The sequence below is a fragment of the Globicephala melas genome, chromosome 20 (assembly GCF_963455315.2).
Source record: "Globicephala melas chromosome 20, mGloMel1.2, whole genome shotgun sequence".
Classification (NCBI taxonomy): domain Eukaryota; kingdom Metazoa; phylum Chordata; class Mammalia; order Artiodactyla; family Delphinidae; genus Globicephala; species Globicephala melas.
The window spans coordinates 42,483,128-42,501,508 of NC_083333.1; the positions used below are offsets into that span (position 1 = coordinate 42,483,128).

General features: G+C 42.1%; 1 protein-coding gene across 1 annotated transcript in view; it reads left to right on the forward strand.

The window, feature by feature from the left end:
• The window catches only part of CWC25 (CWC25 spliceosome associated protein homolog), a 33,179-nt gene extending 15,282 nt beyond the window's left edge, over nucleotides 1-17,897 (forward strand). Inside the window, exons 7-10 of the mRNA XM_030840201.2 lie at nucleotides 283-494; nucleotides 870-968; nucleotides 15,765-15,926; nucleotides 16,409-17,897. Of these exons, the coding sequence (XP_030696061.1) occupies nucleotides 283-494; nucleotides 870-968; nucleotides 15,765-15,926; nucleotides 16,409-16,523 (588 nt within the window). The 3' untranslated portion in view covers nucleotides 16,524-17,897. The remainder of the gene's footprint in view (nucleotides 1-282; nucleotides 495-869; nucleotides 969-15,764; nucleotides 15,927-16,408) is intronic.
• The last annotated feature ends 484 nt before the right edge of the window (nucleotides 17,898-18,381 follow it).

Consider the following 18,381-nt stretch of genomic DNA (forward strand, 5'->3'; position numbering starts at 1 on the left):
CTGAGGTCCTGTCCTCCGTATTCTGCCTCCTGCTCCTCCTTCGGCTGTAGCAAAGAGCCAAGCCAATTTAGGTGGTTGGGTGATACATCCTTTTAGGGCGTTCTGAGGATAACTTTCCTAAGTTTATACAGCTCTCAGTGATAACTGTGTGATGGGATCGGTATACCCAGTTGGCTCCTTACAGAACCTCAGTGCTTACTCATTTTCTTGTTTCACTGCATCTTCTCCTGAGCTGCTAGATTTTCCTATGAATAACTTTTCTTCCTTTCCTTGATGATATAGGTCAGGAACTCTGACCATAGCCAGGGACTGCAGGGTCCTCTGACAGCTGAGCAAAAGCGAGTGCGTGGGTTGAAGAATTACTCCAGGTCCAGAAGCTCCTCTCCCTCACCTCCCAGACATGGCAACAAGAAGAGCACCAGAGAAGCAGGGTCTCGGGACAGGAGGTCTCGATCCCCGGGCAGAAGGTCACGGTCCCCAAGGCCAAGCAAACCGTGAGTATGGGAATTCAGCGGGAAATAACCTGTGTATGTGGGGGCCTGGTTACAGCTGGTATTTGCTTTTAGCGATGTCTGTTCATCAGCTCTTCCAAATGTCTTTGCTTTGTTATTATCTTTACTTTTTTTTTTAATGTAAAGCTCAGACCCCTAGAACTACATATTTATATATGTGGAATCTCTAGAGTGAGATTAATATCAAATCTTATGTATCCTTATGCCTTTGTTTTTCTTCCACTTCTTCCCTCTATTTTCTTCAATTTGGATTATAGTTCTAAAACTGTTAGCTTTTCTTCCATCATTTGAGGGACATGATACAAGCCACTGTATTGAAAAAGCTCTTCTCCTCTCTGCCCTCTGTGTCTGTTACAGGCACAACTCTAAGGTAAATAGGAGAGACAGAGGCCGAAGTAAGAGCCTATCACCTAAAAAAGACATCTACCAAAGGCGGCATGGTCATGGGTACACCAGGTGAGTCAAGAGCCCAGTAGGTTAACTTCAGACTTTCAGGCCTGAGTCTTGGAATGGCTCAGACCAGGGCAAGTGGATAATCTATATCACCTTTTTTGCCCACCCCTCTTTTATTCATCTTGGTCAACTTTTAACCATCTGCCCTGCCCCCAACCCCATGCGAGTCACATTGAAAGGACAAAGTAAATAGTTTTGAACTATTGAACTAATGACCAATTCACTAAGTGATTGTCTCTCAACACCTGTAAACATGTTATTCTCACAGAGGTTTCTACAGGAAGCTTTTCTTAAGAGTGTGCTCCTTTCTTGAGGCATCAGCTGAAAGGGAAGCAGGAAGGTGGTCTCCTTGAGGGCAGACACCCTAAGATAAACTCTGTGTTTGAGTTGGGTGTGGTTTGGGTCAGACAGAACATGGGTGTGCAGTCATGGGACCTGAGGGGAGTTGGCTGTGCCCATGAAAGGCTGTCCCTAGGGGTCTCGATTGCTCTTAGAAGTTTAGATGAGGGAATTCCCTCGCAGTCCAGTGGTTACGACTCGGCGCTTTCACTGCCGTGGGCTCCAGTTCAATCCCTGGTCAAGGAACGAAGATCTCATTAAAAAAAAAAAAGTTTAGTTGACTTGGGCAACTTTTGTGTATTTCCTTTAACTGCCTCCCCCAGTTGGCTGCACATTAGAATCACCTGGAAAGCTTAAAGAAAAACCAAAATCCTAATCAATCCCTTGTTGCACCCCAGCCCTATTACATCACAATCTCTGGGGATGGGCCCAGACATCAGTATTTTTAAAGCATCCCAGTAGTTCCAGTGCACAACCAGCACTGAGAACCACTGAGAGTTCCTAACAACCTCTTTTACTCAGTATGCTGTTAGAAGAGAGGCAAACCCTAAAGTCCCTTTTAACTTTTAATTGCCTGGTTCCCTAAGTTTAAGGTTTCATTTTCACTGGCAACTTTCCAAAATACCCATGTACCTATTTCCCTGCCTTCCCAGAGAGGGAGGGTATATTATGCATAATTTAATCTTTTATTGGTGACACTGGGTCAGTTCTTCTGCTGTAATTCATGCTGTTCTTAGGGATGGATGCTCATGAGTGTTTTTTTTTTTTTTGATGTATTTTAAGGCTCTTGGTCAGCGCAAGGTCTGCTTTTTCAGATCCCGCTTTGTTTTTCTGTCTCTTTTGCCATCTGCCATCACTTAAATTTGTCTCACTTTGTCAGCCTTTCTTATCGCCCTTAGAATCTTTGTTGAATTTTGTGGTTTAAAATGAGTTAGAATAAACAACAAGGTCCTACTGTATAGGACCAATAGACCAATACTTCAATAAAGTTTTTTTTTTAAATAAATCTATTTATTATTTTTGGCTACGTTGAGTCTTCGATGCTGTGTGCGGGCTTTCTCTAGTTGCAGCTAGTAGGGGCTACTCTTCATTGCGGTGTGCGGACTTCTCATTGCGGTGGCTTCTCTTGTTGTGGAGCACGGGCTTTAGGCATGTGGGCTTCAGTAGTTGTGGCACTTGGGCTCAGTAGTTGCGGCTCACGGGCTCCAGAGCTCAGGCTCAGTAGTTGTGGCACATGGGCTTAGTTGCTCCGCGGCATGTGGATCTTCCCGGACCAAGGCTTGAACCTGTGTCCCCTACATTGGCAGGCAGATTCCTAACCACCATGCCACCAGGGAAGTCCCAGTAAAATTTTTAAAAATAAATAAATAAATAAAGTGAGTTAGAGCCCTCAAGACTTTTGTCTTCCAAGAATGGAAACACAGAAACTTGAAAGCGTGGATTCTATGATATCTCTTTGTTTTGGTTTGGTGTTCCAGGGAGTTGAACACCAAAGATGTAACCAAGATGGTGCTGAATTAAGACAAAAGAAAAGTTATGGCTGTGAAACCTTTCTTAGCACTAGTTCCACTGTTTCTCAGATTGAGAGTCACTGGATATTTCCTCAAGGGCCTGAGAGTTCTGTAAGGATTTAAAATTTTTTGAGTTATCTTTTGTATGTATGTTTTGTTTTAATTAGTGATCTAAAACAACTTTTTGTCAGCTGAAGGATGAAGCTTTTCTTTAGCAGTGAGGCTCTCAATTTAAAGCGATTTTTACAGACTAAGACTTTTTTTTTTCTCTTAAGTTTTTCTTTGGGGGACTGAGGGATTCCACATTATTTTTCCATTGCTTTCAGTGCTTCCTAAATTTCTTACAGTCAACACAGCACTTTTAAAAAAAAATTATTCAAGTATAGTTGATTTGCAATGTTGTATTAATTTCTGCTGTACAGCAAAGTGATTCAGTTACACACACACACACACACACACACACACACACGCACATTCTTCTTCATATTCTTTTCCATTATGGTTTATCACAGGATATTGAATACAGTTCCCTGTGTTATACAGTAGGACCTTGTTTATGCATTCTATATGTGATAGATATCACGATATCACAACACTTTTTTAAAAAATTTATTTAATTAATTTATTTTTGACTGCGTTGAGTCTTCCATGCTGTGCGTGGGCTTTCTCCAGTTGCAGCGAGAGGGGGCCACTCTTCATTGTGGTGTGCAGGCTTCTCATTATGGTGACCTATCTTGTTGCAGAGCATGGGCTCTAGGTGCGCGGGCTTCAGTAGTTGTGGCATGCAGGCTCAGTAGTTGTGGCTCGCAGGCTCCAGAGCACAGGCTCACTAGTTGTGGTACACGAGCTTAGCTGCTCTGTGGCATGCGGAATCTTCCTGGACCAGGACTCAAACCCACATCCCCTGCATTGGCAGGCAGATTCTCAGCCACTGTGCCACCAGGGAAGCCCCACAACACTTATAATTTTAAAAAATGTGTACGCTCAAAACAAACTAACAAAGATCACTGCTATAAGGTCACACCCCAGAAGTGGCTAAAATTCCTTCTGTTGGGCTTGTAAATTGCCCAGAACAAAGGTGGCAATAGGAAATAGAAAATGGAGTTACTATTCTTGCATTAATTACTATTATTAAGGCACAATTTCTTTAATTGTTTTGATCAAATAATAGACACCTTTTTTTTTTTTTTTTTTGCGGTACGCGGACCTCTCCCGTTGTGGAGCACAGGCTCCGGACACACAGGCCCAGCGGCCATAGCTCACAGGCCCAGCCGCTCCGCGGCATGTGGGATCTTCCCGGACCGGGGCACGAACCCATGTTCCCTGCATTGGCAGGCGGACTCTCAACCACTGCGCCACGAGGGAAGCCCCAATAGACACCTTTTTTTTAAAGTGTAGTTTATTTATAATATTATATCAGTTTCAGGTGTACAACATAGTGATTCAATATTTTTATAGATTATACTCCATTTAAAGTTATTATAAAATATTTGCTATATTCCCTGTGCAGTATAATATATCCTTGTATCATATTTATTTTATACATAGTAGTTTGTACCTCTTAGTCCCCTACTCTTATCTTGTTCCTCCTCCATCCCCCTCCCCACTGTTTACCATTAGTTTGTTCTCTACATCTGTGTGTCTGTTTTCTATTTTGTTATAGTCATTCATTTGTATCATTTTTTAGATTCCACATATAAGTAATAACATACAGTCTTTCTCTGTCTGAGTTATTTTACTAAGGATAGTGTCCTCCAAGTCCATCCATGTTGTTGCAAATGGCAAAATTTTCATTCTTCTTTATGGCTGAGTAATATTCCATTATATACCACATCTTCTTTATCCAGTCTTCTGTTGATGGACACTTAGGTTGCTTCATATCTTGGCTATTATAAATAATGCTGCTATGAACATTGGGGTGCATGTATCTCTTCAAATTAGTGTTTTTATTTTCTCTGAATATATACTCAAGAATGGAATTGCTGGGAATTCCCTGGCAGTCCAGTGGTTAGGACTCTGTGCTTCCACTGCAGGGGGCACAGGTTCGATCCCTGGTCAGGGAACAAAGATCTTGCATGGCGTGGCAGAAAAAAAGAGTGGAATTGCTGGTTCATATGGTAGTTCTATGTTTACTTTTTTGAAGAACCTCCATACTGCTTTCCATAGTGGCTGCACTAATCTACATTCCCACCAGCAGGGTAAGTAGGGTTCCCTTTTCTCCACGTCCTCACTGACCTTTGTTATTTGTGGTTTTTTTGACACCAGCCATTCTTCAGGTGTGAGGTGATATCTCATTGTGGTTTTGGTTTCATTTCCCTGATGATTAGCAATGTTGAGCATCTTTTCATGTACATGTTGACTATAAGAAGACTAGCCAACATGCACAAGAAGATATAGAAGACTATATCTTCTTTGGAAAAATGTCTATTCAGGTCTCCTGCTCATTTTTTAATTGGGTTGTTTGTTCTGATATTGAGTTGTTTGAGCTGCTTATGTAATTTGGATATTAACTCTTTGTCAGTCGTATCATTTGCAAATATATTTTTCCCATTCAGTAGGTTTTTTAAAAAATCAGTTGTATTTCTTTTTTTTTTAAAGTTAATTAATTTATTTATTTTTGGCTGCATTGGGTCTCCATAGCTGCGCACGGGCTTTCTCTAGTTGCAGCGAGCGGGGGCTACTCTCCATTGCGGTGTGCGGGCTTCTCACTGCAGTGGCTTCTCTTGCTGCAGAGCATGGGCTCTAGGCGTGTGGGCTCAGTACTTGTGGCATGCGGGCTCAGTAGTTGTGGCTTATGGGCTCTAGAGCGGAGGCTCAGTAGTTGTGGCACACGGGCTTAGATGCTGTGCGGCATGTGGGATCTTCCTGGACCAGGGTTCAAACCCATGTCCCCTGCATTGGCAGGTGGATTCTTAACCATTGTGCTACCAGGGAAGTCTCATTTTTTTTGTTTTGTTGATAGTTTCCTTTGCTGTGCAAAAGCTTTCAAGTTTAATCAGGTCCCATTTGTTTATTTTGGCTTTTGTTTCCTTTGTCTGAGGAGACAGATCTAAAAAAATAATTGCTGTGACTTATGTTAAAGAATGTTCTGCCTATGTTTCTTTTTTTATATATTATTTAAAAAAAATCTTTATTGGATTATAATTGCTTTACAATGTTGTGTTAGTTTCTGTTGTACAACAAAGTGAATCAGCTGTAAGTGTACACATATTCCCATATCCCCTCCCTCTTGAGGCTTCCTCCCATCCTCCCTATCCCACCCCTCTAGGTCACCACAAAGCATCGAACTGATCTCCCTGTGCTGTGGAGCAGCTTCCCACTAGCCATCCATTTTACATTTGGTAGTGTATGTATGTCAGTGCTACTCTCTCACTTTGTCCCAGTTTCCCCTTCCCGCTCTGTGTCCTCAAGTCTGTTCTCTACATCTGCGTCTTTACTCCTGCCCTGCCACTAGGTTCATCAGTACCGGTTTTTTAGATTCCATATATGTGCGTTAGCATACAGTATTTGTTTTTCCCTTTCTGACTTACTTCACTTTGTATGGTAGACTCTGGGTCCATCCACCTCATTACAAATAACTCAATTTCATTCCTTTTTATGGCTGAGTAATATTCCATTGTATATATGTGCCACACCTTCTTTATCCATTCATCTGTCGATGGATGTTTAGGTTGCTTCCATGTCTTGGCAATTGTAAATAGTGCTGCAATGAACATTGTGGTACATGTATCTTTTTGAATTATGGTTTTCTCAGGGTATTTGCCCAGGAGTGGGATTGCTGGGTCATATGGTAGTTCTATTTTTAGTTTTTTAAAAAACCTCCATACTGTTCTCCACAGTGGCTGTATTAATTTACATTCCCACCAACAGTGCAGGAGGGTTCCCTTTTCTCCACCCCCTCTTCAGCATTTATTGTTTGTAGATTTTTTGATGATGGCCATTCTGACTGGTGTGAGGTGACCCGTGTCCCCTGCATTGGCCGGCAGACTCTCAACCACTGCGCCACCAGGGAAGCCCTCTCATTGTGGTTTTGATTGCATTTCTCTAATGATTAGTGATGCTGAGCATCTTTTCATGTGTTTGTTGGCAATCTGTATATCTTCTTTGGAGAAATGTCTATTTAGGTCTTCTGCCCATTTTTGGATTGGGTTGGGGTTTTTTGTTTGTTTTTGGTTTTTGTGTGTGTGTGTGTGTGTGGTACGCGGGCCTCTCACTGTTGTGGCCTCTCCCCTTGCGGAGCACAGGCTCCGGACGCGCAGGCTTAGCGGCCATGGCTCACGGGCCCAGCTGCTTCGCAGCATGTGGGATCCTCCTGGACCAGGGCACGAACCCATGTCCCCTGCATCGGCAGGCGGACTCTCAACCACTGTGCCACCGGGGAAGCCCCTGGGTTGTTTTTTTGATATTGAGCTGCATGAGCTGCTTGTAAATTCTGGAGATTAATCCTTTGTCAGTTGCTTCATTTGCAAATATTTTCTCCCGTTCTGAGGGCTGTCTTTCTGTCTTGTTTATGGTTTCCTTTGCTGTGCAAAAGCTGTTAAGTTTTGTTAGGTCCCACTTGTTTATTTTTGATTTTATTTCCCTTAGTGTAGGAGGTGGGTCAGAGAAGATCTTGCTGTGATTTATGTCAAAGAGAGTTCTGCCTATGTTTTCCTCTAAGAGTTTTATAATGTCTGGCCTTACATTTAGGTCTTTAATCCATTTTGAGTTTGTTTTTGTGTATGGTTTTAGGAATTGTTCTAATTTCATTCTTTTACATGTAGCTGTCCAGTTTTCCCAGGTGCACTTATTGAAGAAGCTGTCTTTTCTCCATTGTATATTCTTGCCTCCTTTGTCAAAGATAAGGTGACCATATGTGTGTGGGTTTATCTCTGGGCTTTGTATCCTGTTCCATTGATCTATATTTCTGTTTTTGTGCCAGTACCATACTGTCTTGATTACTGTAGCTTTGTAGTATAGTCTGAAGTCAGGGAGCCTGATTCCTTCAGTGCCGTTTCTCTTTCTCAAGATTGCTTTGGCTATTAGGGTCTTTTGTGTTTCCATACAAATAGTAAAATTTTTTGTTCTAGTTCTGTGAAAAATGCCATTGGTAATGTGATAGGGATTGCACTGAATCTGTAGATTGCTTTGGGTAGTACAGTTATTTTCACATTGTTGATTCTTCCAATCCAAGAACATGGTATATCTTTCCATCTGTTTGTATCATCTTTGATTTCTTTCATCGGTGTCTTATAGTTTTCTGCATATAGGTCTTTTGCCTCCTTAGGTAGGTTTATTTGTAGGTATTTTATTCTTTTTGTTGCAGTGGTAAATGAGAGTGTTTCCTTGATTTCTCTTTCTGATTTTTTTGTTGCTAGTGTTTAGGAATGCAAGAGATTGCTGTGCATTAATTTTGTATCCTGCTACTTTACCAGATTCATTGATTAGCTCTAGTAGTTTTCTGGTGGCATCTTTAGGATTTTCTGTCTATAGTATCATGTCATCTGCAAACAGTGACATTTTTACTTCTTTTTCAATTTGGATTCCTTTTATTTCTTTTTCTTCTCTGACTGTTGTGGCTAAAACTTCCAAAACTATTTTGAATTATAGTGGTGTGAGTGGGCACCCTTGTCTTGCTCCTGATCTTAGAGGAAATGCTTTCAGTTTTTCACCATTGAGAATGATGTTGGCTGTGGGTTTGTCACATATGGCTTTTATTATGTTGAGGTAGGTTCCCTCTATGCCCACTTTCTGGAGAGTTTTTATCATAAATGGGTGTTGAATTTTGTCAAAAGCTTTCTCTGCGTCTACTGAGATGATCCTATGGTTTTTATCCTTCAGTTTGTTAATATGGTATGTCACATTGATTGATTTGCGTATATTGAAGAATCCTTGCATTCCTGAGATAAACCCCACTTGATCATGGGGTGCGATCCTTTTAATATGCTATTGGATTCTGTTTGCTAATATTTTGTTGAGGATTTTTGCATCTATGTTCATCAGTGATATTGGCCTGTAATTTTCTTTTTTTGTGACATCTTTGGGTTTGGTATCAGGGTGATGGTGGCCTCATAGACTGTGTTTTGGAGTATTCCTCCCTCTGCTACATTCTGGAAGAGTTTGAGAAGGATAGGTGTTAGCTTTTCTGTAAATGTTTGATAGAATTCGCCTGTGAAGCCATCGGGTCCTGGGCTTTTGTTTGTTGGAAGGTTTTGTGGTTTTTTTAAATAAATTTATTTATGTATTTGTTTTTTATTTGTGGCTGTGTTGGGTCTTCGTTGCTGTGCGTGGGCTTTCTCTAGCTGCAGCGAGTGGGGGCTACTCTTCGTTGCGGTGCATGGGCTTCTTATTGTGGCTTCTCTTGTTGCGGAGCACAAGCTCTAGGCATGTGGCCTTCAGTAGTTGTGGCTCGCGGGCTCTAGAGTGCAGGCTCAGTAGTTGTGGCGCACAGGCTTAGTTGCTCCACGGCATGTGGGATCTTCCAAGACCAGGGATCGAACCCATGTCCCCTGCATTGGCAGGCAGATTCTTATCCACTGCGCCACCAGGGAAGCCCCTGTTGGAAGGTTTTTAATCACAGTCTCAATTTCAGTGCTTGTGATTGGTCTGTTCATGTTTTCTGTTTCTTCCTGGTTCAGTCTTGGAAGGTTGTACTTTTCTAAGAATTTGTCCATTTCTTCCAGGATGTCCATTTTATTGGCATATAATTGCTTGTAGTAGTCTCTCATGATCCTTTGTATTTCTGCCGTGTCATTTATTATTTTTCATTTCTAATTCTGTTGATTTGAGTCTTCTCCCTATTTTTCCTGATGAGTCTGGCTAATGGTTTATCAATTTTGTTTATCTTCTCAAAGAACCAGCTTTTAGTTTTATTGATCTTTGCTATTGTTTCCCTCATTTCATTTTCATTTATTTCTTATCTGATCTTTATGATTTTTTTCCTTCTGCTAACTTTGGAGGTTTTTTGTTCTTCTTTCTCTAATTGCTTTAGGTGTAAGCTTAGGTTGTTTATTTGAGATGTTTCTTGTTTCTTGAGGTAGGATTGTATTGCGATAAACTTCCCTCTTAGAACTGCTTTTGCTGCAGCCCATAGGTTTTGGGTTGTTTTGTTTTCATTGTCATTTGTTTGTAGGTGTTTTTTGATTTCCTCCTTGATTTCTTCAGTGATCTCTTGGTTGCTTAGTAGCATATTGTTTAATCTCCATGTGTTTGTATTTTTTACAGGTTTTTTTCCTGTAATTGATATCTAGTCTCATAGCATTGTGGTCGGAAAAGATGCTTGATACGATTTCAGTTTTCTTAAATTTACCGAGGCTTGATTTGTGACCCAAGATGTGATCTGTCCTGGAGAATGTTATATGTGTGCCCTTGAGAAGAAAGTGTATTCTGTTGTTTTTGGATGGAATGTCCTATAAATATCAATTAAGTCCATCTGGTCTATTGTGTCATTTAAAACTTGTGTTTCCTTCTTTATTTTCTGTTTGGATTATCTGTCTTTTGGTGTAAGTGGGGTGTTAAAGTCACCAACTATTATTGTGTTGCTGTTGAGTTCCCCTTTTATGGCTGTTAGCATTTGCCTTATTTATTGATGTGCTCCTATGTTGGGTTCATAGATATTTACAATTGTTATATCTTCTTTTTGGAGTGATCCCTTGATGATTATATAGTGTCCTTCCTTGTCTCTTGTAATAGTCTTTATTTTAAAGTCTATTTTGTCTTATAAGAGTATTGCTACTCCAGCTTTCTTTTGATTTCCATTTGCATGCAATATCTTTCTCCATCCCCTCACTTTCGGTCTGTATGTGTCCCTAGGTCTGAAGTGGGTCTCTTGTAGACAGCATATATATGGGTCTTGTTTTTGTATCCATTCAGCCTGTCTATGTCTTTTGGTTAGAGCATTTAATCCATTTACATTTAAGCCAGTTATCGATATGTATGTTCCTATTACCATTTTCTTAACTGTTTGGGTTTGTTATTGTAGGTCTTTTCCTTCTTTTGTGTTTCCTGCCTAGAGAAGTTCCTTTAGCATTTGTTGTAAAGCTGGTTTGGTGGTGCTGAATTCTCTCAACTCTTGCTTCTCTGTAAAGCTTTTAATTTCTCGATCAAATCTGAATGAGATCCTTGCTGGGTAGAGTAATCTTGGTTGTGGGTTTTGCCCTTTCATCACTTTAAATATATCTTGCCACTCCCTTCTGGCCTGTAGAGTTTCTGCTGAAAGAGCAGCTGTTAACCTTATGGGGATTCCCTTGTATGTTATTTGTTGCTTTTCCCTTGCTGCTTTTAATATTTTTTCTTTGTGTTTTTAGTTTTTGTTAGTTTGATTAATATGTGTCTTGGCGTGTTTCTCCTTGGCTTTAATCTTTGTGGGACTCTGTGCTTCCTGGACTTGTTGACTATTTCCTTTCCCATGTTGGGGAAGTTTTTAACCATAATCTCTTAAAATATTTTCTTAGACCCTTTCTTTTTTTCTTCTTTTTCTGGGATGCCTATAATTCGAATGTTGGTGCACTTAATGTTGTCCCAGAGGTCTCTGAGACTGGCCTCCATTCTTTCCATTATTTCTTTATTCTGCTGTGCAGCAGTTATTTCCACTATTCTATCTTCCAGCTCACATATCCGTTCTTCTGCCTCAGTTATTTTGCTATGGATTCCTTCTGCAGTATTTTTAATTTCAGTTATTGTGTTGTTCATGACTGTTTGTTTGCTCTTTAGTTCTTCTAGGTCCTTGTTAAAGGTTTCTTACATTTTCTCTATTCTATTTCCAAGATTTTGGATCATCTTTACTATCATTACTCTGAATTCTTTTTCAGGTAGTTTGCCTATTTCCCCCTCATTTATTTGGTCTTGTGGGTTTTTATCTTGCTTCTTTGTCTGTACGATATTTCTCTGTCTTCTCATTTTGTCCAATTTACAGTATTTGATGTTTCCTTTCCTTAGGGTGCAGGGTTGTAGTTCCTCTTGCTCCTGTTCTCTGCCCCCGGTTGTGGGGTTGGTCCAGTGTCTTGTGTAGGCCTCCTAATGGGAGGGCCTGGTGCCTGCGTTCTGGTGGGTGGAGCTGAGTCTTTTCCCTCTGCTGCGTAGGGCCGTGTCAGGTGGTGTGTTTTGGGGTGTCTGTGAGCTTAGTATGACTTTAGGTAATCTCTGTGCTAATGGGTGGGTTTTTGTTCCTGTCTTGTTTGTTGTTTGGTGTGATGCATCCAGCACTGGGAGCAGCTGGTAGTTGGGTGGAGCCAGGTCTTGGATTCCTATAGAGGCCTCCGTGAGAGCTCTCGGCGATTAATCTCCCCTGGGGCCAGGAATTCTCTACTGGTCCAGCATCCTGGACTTGGTGCTCCCACTCCAGAATCCCAGGCCCGACTTGTGGTTGAAGGACCAAGACCCCGCAAGTTGCTCATCCCAGCAATAAAGGGGATTAAAAAATAGACTAACAAAACCCCAGACAAATGGTAAACAGTAAAATCAAACAAACAGAAACAAGGAAACACACACACACACAAAAGAAACAAGAACAGAACTAAATAAATCAAATAGCAAGGTAACAACCAGACAAACAAAAGAACCCAAGAACGAAATCAAACAAGAAGAAAGCTGACAGAAGCCCCGAAACAAAACCAAAGCAGAGCACCAACCGAAGAATGAAGCAAAGAAACGAAACAAACCGACAAAAAGTGATGTAAAAAAAAGAAGAGAGAGAAAGGGGAAAGAAGGCAGAACAACAGAAAAGCAGCGTAGAAACAGAAATACAAAACAATAAAATAGAAAATATATTAAAGAAAAAGACAAAACTCTGGAGAAATGGTAAAAACAAAATCAAACAAAAGCAGAAACACTCATGTAAAAGAAACAAAAACAGAGCCCAATAAAACAAAAAGCAGAAGAACCAGACAAAGAGAAGAACTCAAAAATGAAATCAAACAATTAGGATTAAAACTAACAAAAACACATGATCTAAAAACAAAACCAAAGCAGTGTGCCAGCTGAGGAGTAAAGCAAGGAAACAGAACAAACCGATAAAAGCGATTAAAAAATAATAATAATGAAAGAAAATAAAAAGGGAAAAAACACAGGACGACAGAAAAACAAAGTAGAAATGAAAAGATTCAAAAAAGAAAAAGAAAATGAGGAAGGAAAAAATAAGGGGAAAGAACACAGAACAGCAGAAGAGCAAAGTAAAAATAAAATTGGATAAAAAATAAACAATAAAAATATGTAATAAAACATGGAGATCCCAAAAGACTGAAAAAAAACTAAAGCAACAACAAACAAAAAAAGAAAAGAAAAAGAAACCAAAAAAAAAGCTAGAACCAACAACAGAATGAATCAAAACATAATAAAATTAATAGTAATAATTATGTTTCCCTGGGGTCTCTGCTGTAAGTGTCCTTGCACATGCCATGAGCCACAGCCCACCTCTGCCTCCCCAAGAGGCTCCTCTGCCTCTGGGCTGGTCTCTGGACCTGCTGTGGGCCCTGTGAGCACCACTCAGACTCTGATCTGGCCCAGTTCCTGTGTGTGCTTGCCCCCAAAGTCCACAGCTGCCAGAGCTAGACCGTTTTCATTTGTGGGAAACACTCATTGTCTACTCAGATATTCCATAGATGCAGGGTCTACCTAGCTGATCCTGGGGATTTAATCTGCAGCTTGTATGCTGATGGAAAGATTTTCAATCTTCTTCCTTAGTTTCCCTGTCCCTGGGGTTCAGCTTTGGTTTAGCCCCACCTCTGTGTGTGGTCCACCCACAGGAGTCTGGTCCTGAGGCTGCCTTGGAGCTCTTGGGTCTGCCCCTGTGAGGATGGGGTTCAGAGGTGGTCTGACTGCTTGGATCGCAGGAGCCCGGACAGTGCCAAATGCGCAGGGAAGCCGGCGGCCACGAGCGCACGAGATACGGCCCTAGTGAGGGCCTTTTCTGGCGCCCAGCATAAGGCACGTGAAGGCCAGCCCCGGCCGGGGTTTTTCTGGCATCCGGCAGTAGGCGTGTGAGGGCCAGCCCTGAGCGGGCTTCTTTTATTGTCGTTGGCAGGCGCCGGCCGTGTGGGGAGAGAGAGGTTACAGTAGTGGCTCCTCCCCATGCATGTGACTCAGCAGTAGCGCCTGCTTTCATGGCAGTCCAGTCTTCCTGCATAGGCATTTCCTGCTGCAGATTTCCTCCCTCTCATCCCCTCAGTTCATCTTCCCACATCCAGCAGCGGTTCTCACTCTGGGCCCGTTCTCCAATCCCCATGCACCAGCTCCCAGCCCCCTTGCACACCTGTGAACACATGTCCCAGTCTGGGGCACGCAGGCCCGCGGTATGGACCATCTGTGTATTTCTCACTCTGTCCCGTCTGCCACAGATTGGCCACTCCACCCTCTTCCAACAGCCTCAAATGCTTCCCTTCTGTCCCAATCGATTTTCCCGTCGGAGAGGGGGTTTCCCCGAATTCAGGACTATCTCCTCTGCTTCAGTTCCCCCGCCCCAGAGCGCAGGTCCCCATCCGCTTCCTTTCCTCCTCCTTCTCCCTTCTTTTTTTTCCATCCTACCCAGTTATGCAGGGATCTTTATAGTCCTTTCTGGCATCCAAGGTCTTCTGCTAGTTTTCAGCCAGTGTTCTGTGAGAATTGTTGTATTTATAGATGTATTCCTCATGTATCCGTGGAGAGAGATGAACTCCACGTCCATAAAACTAGGAGTTTTATGGTTTCCTGTCTTACATTTAGGTCTTTAATCCATTTTGAGTTTATTTTTGTTATGTGATGTGAGAAAATGTTCTAATTTCATTCTTTTACATGTACCTGTCTGGTGTCATTCTCCTGTGTGGTTCAATTTCTCAGAAACTACTGGAGGGTCTACCTTCTAGAGGGTCTGCTGTAGATGTTTGGGAGAGTAGTCACAGGCTTCCCCGAGTCAGGCATGAGGACCCCAGAATGTCTTAATTGCTCCTTATACAGACCTTAAATTAGTCCCTTTGTTTTCAACCCTGTGCACCACCCTCCAAAGTGCTTGGTTCCTGCAGTCCCTGAACCTTTCCTGGGTTTTGCATTGTGAATATCTTGCTTCTGATCAGTATCAGGCACTTAGGATTCAGTTTCCTCTGATCTGTTAAAGTGGTTACTACTCCTTCATCCACTTCCATCTTCTGACAGTTTGTTAACATTTCTTATTTAGTGTTATTTCCTCTTCCATCTTCTTGTGCTTTTATGTATTTTAGTTAGTGGGGTGTTTGAAGGGGAGGCTTTTCATTTCGCTATAGATAACTAAATGTCAAATTTTAGTATCTTAATTTTCTCAAAATTGGGCTCCCACTCCCTTATGGGACTCCGATAATTATTTTTCCTTTTAAAGGGGGATCAGTACATCACACAAATTTGAGAAGCAATGGATTTGGATGTCTGACATTGGTAGTGATCGAGCTGGTTCATCACCTCCTCTTCTTGCTCTTCATTTGCAGTGAGTGCCAGGAAAGACCTACCTATTACTGTCCAAGGCTAAATTGAATTCTTCAGGCATCTTGCTTCTAGCTTAGTCCTAAAGTGGTATACTCATGCACTACGTCCATGAATTTCTAAGCACCTCTAGTGGGTAGGTGGTAGATGTTAACCGTTACATGGATGAACTTAGTCCCCTGTTTTATAAGTTGTTGAGCAAACAACTGGAATATAATTGCCATAGCCTGAGGCTCCTGATTAGTTCTCAGTTTATTTTTTGTATTTATTGTTTCAGAGTAATTACTCCAGAGATTATTGAGTGAGAGTATGGAATCCTTCACTAAAAGTCTTTGAAATTTGAGTGCAACCACCTGAATAAGATATCAGGAAGGAAGGAAACTCATGCTGAGTGTGGCACTGGGCTGGGCACTTCCGAGAGAAGAGAGCCATGGGCTGGAGAACCTGGGGTCCTACTTGGTTTCTCTTCTCCCTGTGGTGTTTCTCTATTTTTTGTTGTTGTTGCTGGGAGAGAAGTAGACCTTAGGGTGATTTTTGTGTTCAACAGAAAGCTCTCATCAGAGGAGCTAGAGCGAAAACGGCAAGAGATGATGGAAAACGCCAAGTGGCGGGAGGAAGAGAGGCTGAACATCCTCAAGAGGCACGCTAAGGACGATGAACGGGAGCAGAGGCTGGAAAAGCTAGACTCCCGGGATGGGAAGTTTATCCAGTGAGTGCATCATTTTCCTGCCTATCAGCTTTTGTGGCGATGGTCCCAAGGAGGCAGTTGGGCAACTGGTTCATTCATTGTGTTCCCAGTGTTTCTGTGTCGGTGCGGAGCTCAGCCCCCAGACACCATTGTTACTACTCCCAGCTTCTGGCCAGACAGTGGGACGTTTTTCATCTGAGGGGAGGAGAAGTGAGTTGGTATTTTCACTGAATCTCCTTGGCCTTCTCCTAAGAATTCATGGCTCAGGAAGCCTTTTTCAAATGAAGCTTGGACTTACTTTCCAAAACAGATACATTTCCCTTATAAATTTATAAAAAATTGAGTTCCAGATGGAGTCACTCGAAAGTTATCTACATGGGCTTAAGAGAGCTTGTGCTTCTGCAGCTCTTTATGGCTAGCAACCTGTTTCTTCTTACTCTGCCAGATAGTTGACCAGTTGATAAATGCATGTTACTTAACTTTCACCTGTCTTCTCTTCCCAGCCGCATGAAGCTAGAGAGTGCATCTACCTCCTCTCTGGAAGATCGGGTGAAGCGGAATATCTACTCTCTACAGAGAACCTCAGTAGCTCTGGAGAAGAACTTTATGAAAAGATGAAAGCCATCCCCTCTCTTGCTGGTTTTCCTGAAATTTCCAGGGAGGCTGCTGATCCCTTAAAAATTCTCTTTATAAGAGTTCAAATGGCTTCTTCCACAGATGTCAAACCACCACTGTTCAAAGTGACTCTCCTCCATGGATTCCAAAAACAGCCCACTTCTTTTGAGAACCAGTGTGACTTGCTCTATGGGACCCTCAGTAACTTGCTGGGTGCAGAGCAGGTCTTAACTGTTGTTAAATGGGTGGGCACTGGAACATCAAGGTGTGAGCACTCATCTTGCTCTGGAAGGAGGCTCCCTTATGCCTCTTCCCTCCACCTGTGTGAACAAACCTATTCTGCCACCTCAGAATAGACTGGACCTTTCAGAAACCTCTCTCCCCAGAGTCACCCAGATAGTTTGTGCTTACTAGGGTAAAAGAACATTTACTTGATTTAGTAGATAATGTGACAGATGATGTCAGATTAGGGCAGGGCCAAGGGAGTGATAAAGAATCTGGAAGGGAAAACAATGCAAAAAAACCCCTAAATGAACTGTTGAACTATTTGGACTATCTTTCAAACTGTAAAGTGTATTGTGTATATGTAGAAATGTGTAATTTTTACATGCTTTAAAAAAGAGTAGTTAGCTTTGTTAGAATATCTTGTTTGGTAAGTGACTTTACTATGTAATAGAACCACATTGTATCTTGTTATCCAGTAACACAGTAAGGCAGGTCAGCTTTTCTTTCCTCTTGGAATCTGGCTGGTTGTGGAGGGGCCTGGGTTTATTGATAGGATCTAGGGTATCTCTCCATTTACACTGCTTACAGTCTCTGATGTGGGCAGTGCAGTGTTGAAGTCAAATGATTTTAGTAGTCAGGACCAAACTACCAGTATGCTCCCTGGCTCTTAAAAGAAAATATAATGGAAGCTGTGTATTTCATGGCTTCCCTTTTATCATGTAGTAATCTTATTACAATTCTAGATTTTCAGGAGTTGTTTGCTATTATTTTTTAGTCAGGTATTAAACAAAACAAAACAAAACAAAAAACCCAGACTCGTGGGATCCATCTCCTTGTCTTTACGCCTTTCCCTTCTCTTTTATCAGAAGCCCTCATTTGACCCAGGAAGTCCTAGGCACTCTTGACCCACACATTAGCTGGGCCAGTTCCTTGTTCTGCTAATTCCTAACTCTGCTGAAAATGAATTTGGATTTATATTTTTGAGCACTTATGATGCCAGACACTGTTACGCTTAAAACCCAGTCTTTCCCCAGAGAGAAAGTAACATACACTTGTTATGCATGTAATCACCTTATCCTGCTTCCCTATACTAGGGTTAATTATGTCTTTTATTTTATTAATCGGTAATAAAGGCTACATTTATTTTTGTAACTGTGCAAAAAGCCACCTGTGCTGAGTAACGAATTCCCATACAGAACAATATTGATCCGCAATTTGTGTCCAGTATAAAATGGAGAGCCTTAGTCTGAGAGGAATTATGTAACAAACCGTGGACAGTTTACTCAAAGATTTCATCGAGTGAGCCAGAGAGTAAGATGATTATAATTCTCTACCGAAGGATAGGTGTCTTACGGTGCCGGCCTGTCCCTTAACTGGACCCTTTGGCGGGAGGAGGTCGGCAGCCAGTGGGTGGGAGCGGGACCCATTCATAAAACCCAGGGCTCCCGGCTGGCTCCTCTCATTGGCCCTGGGGGGAGGAGGCGTGTCCTGCGGGTGGAGCGAGCCCCGGGGCCCAGGGGAGTGGGAAGATCCACGCCTGGGTGCAGCGAGGGGGCGTTTCTTTCCTTTCCCGGCAGGACTTTACCCCTCGCTGTGGTCCTCCTCTCTCCCCCGGGGTGGGGATGGTACGTCCCAC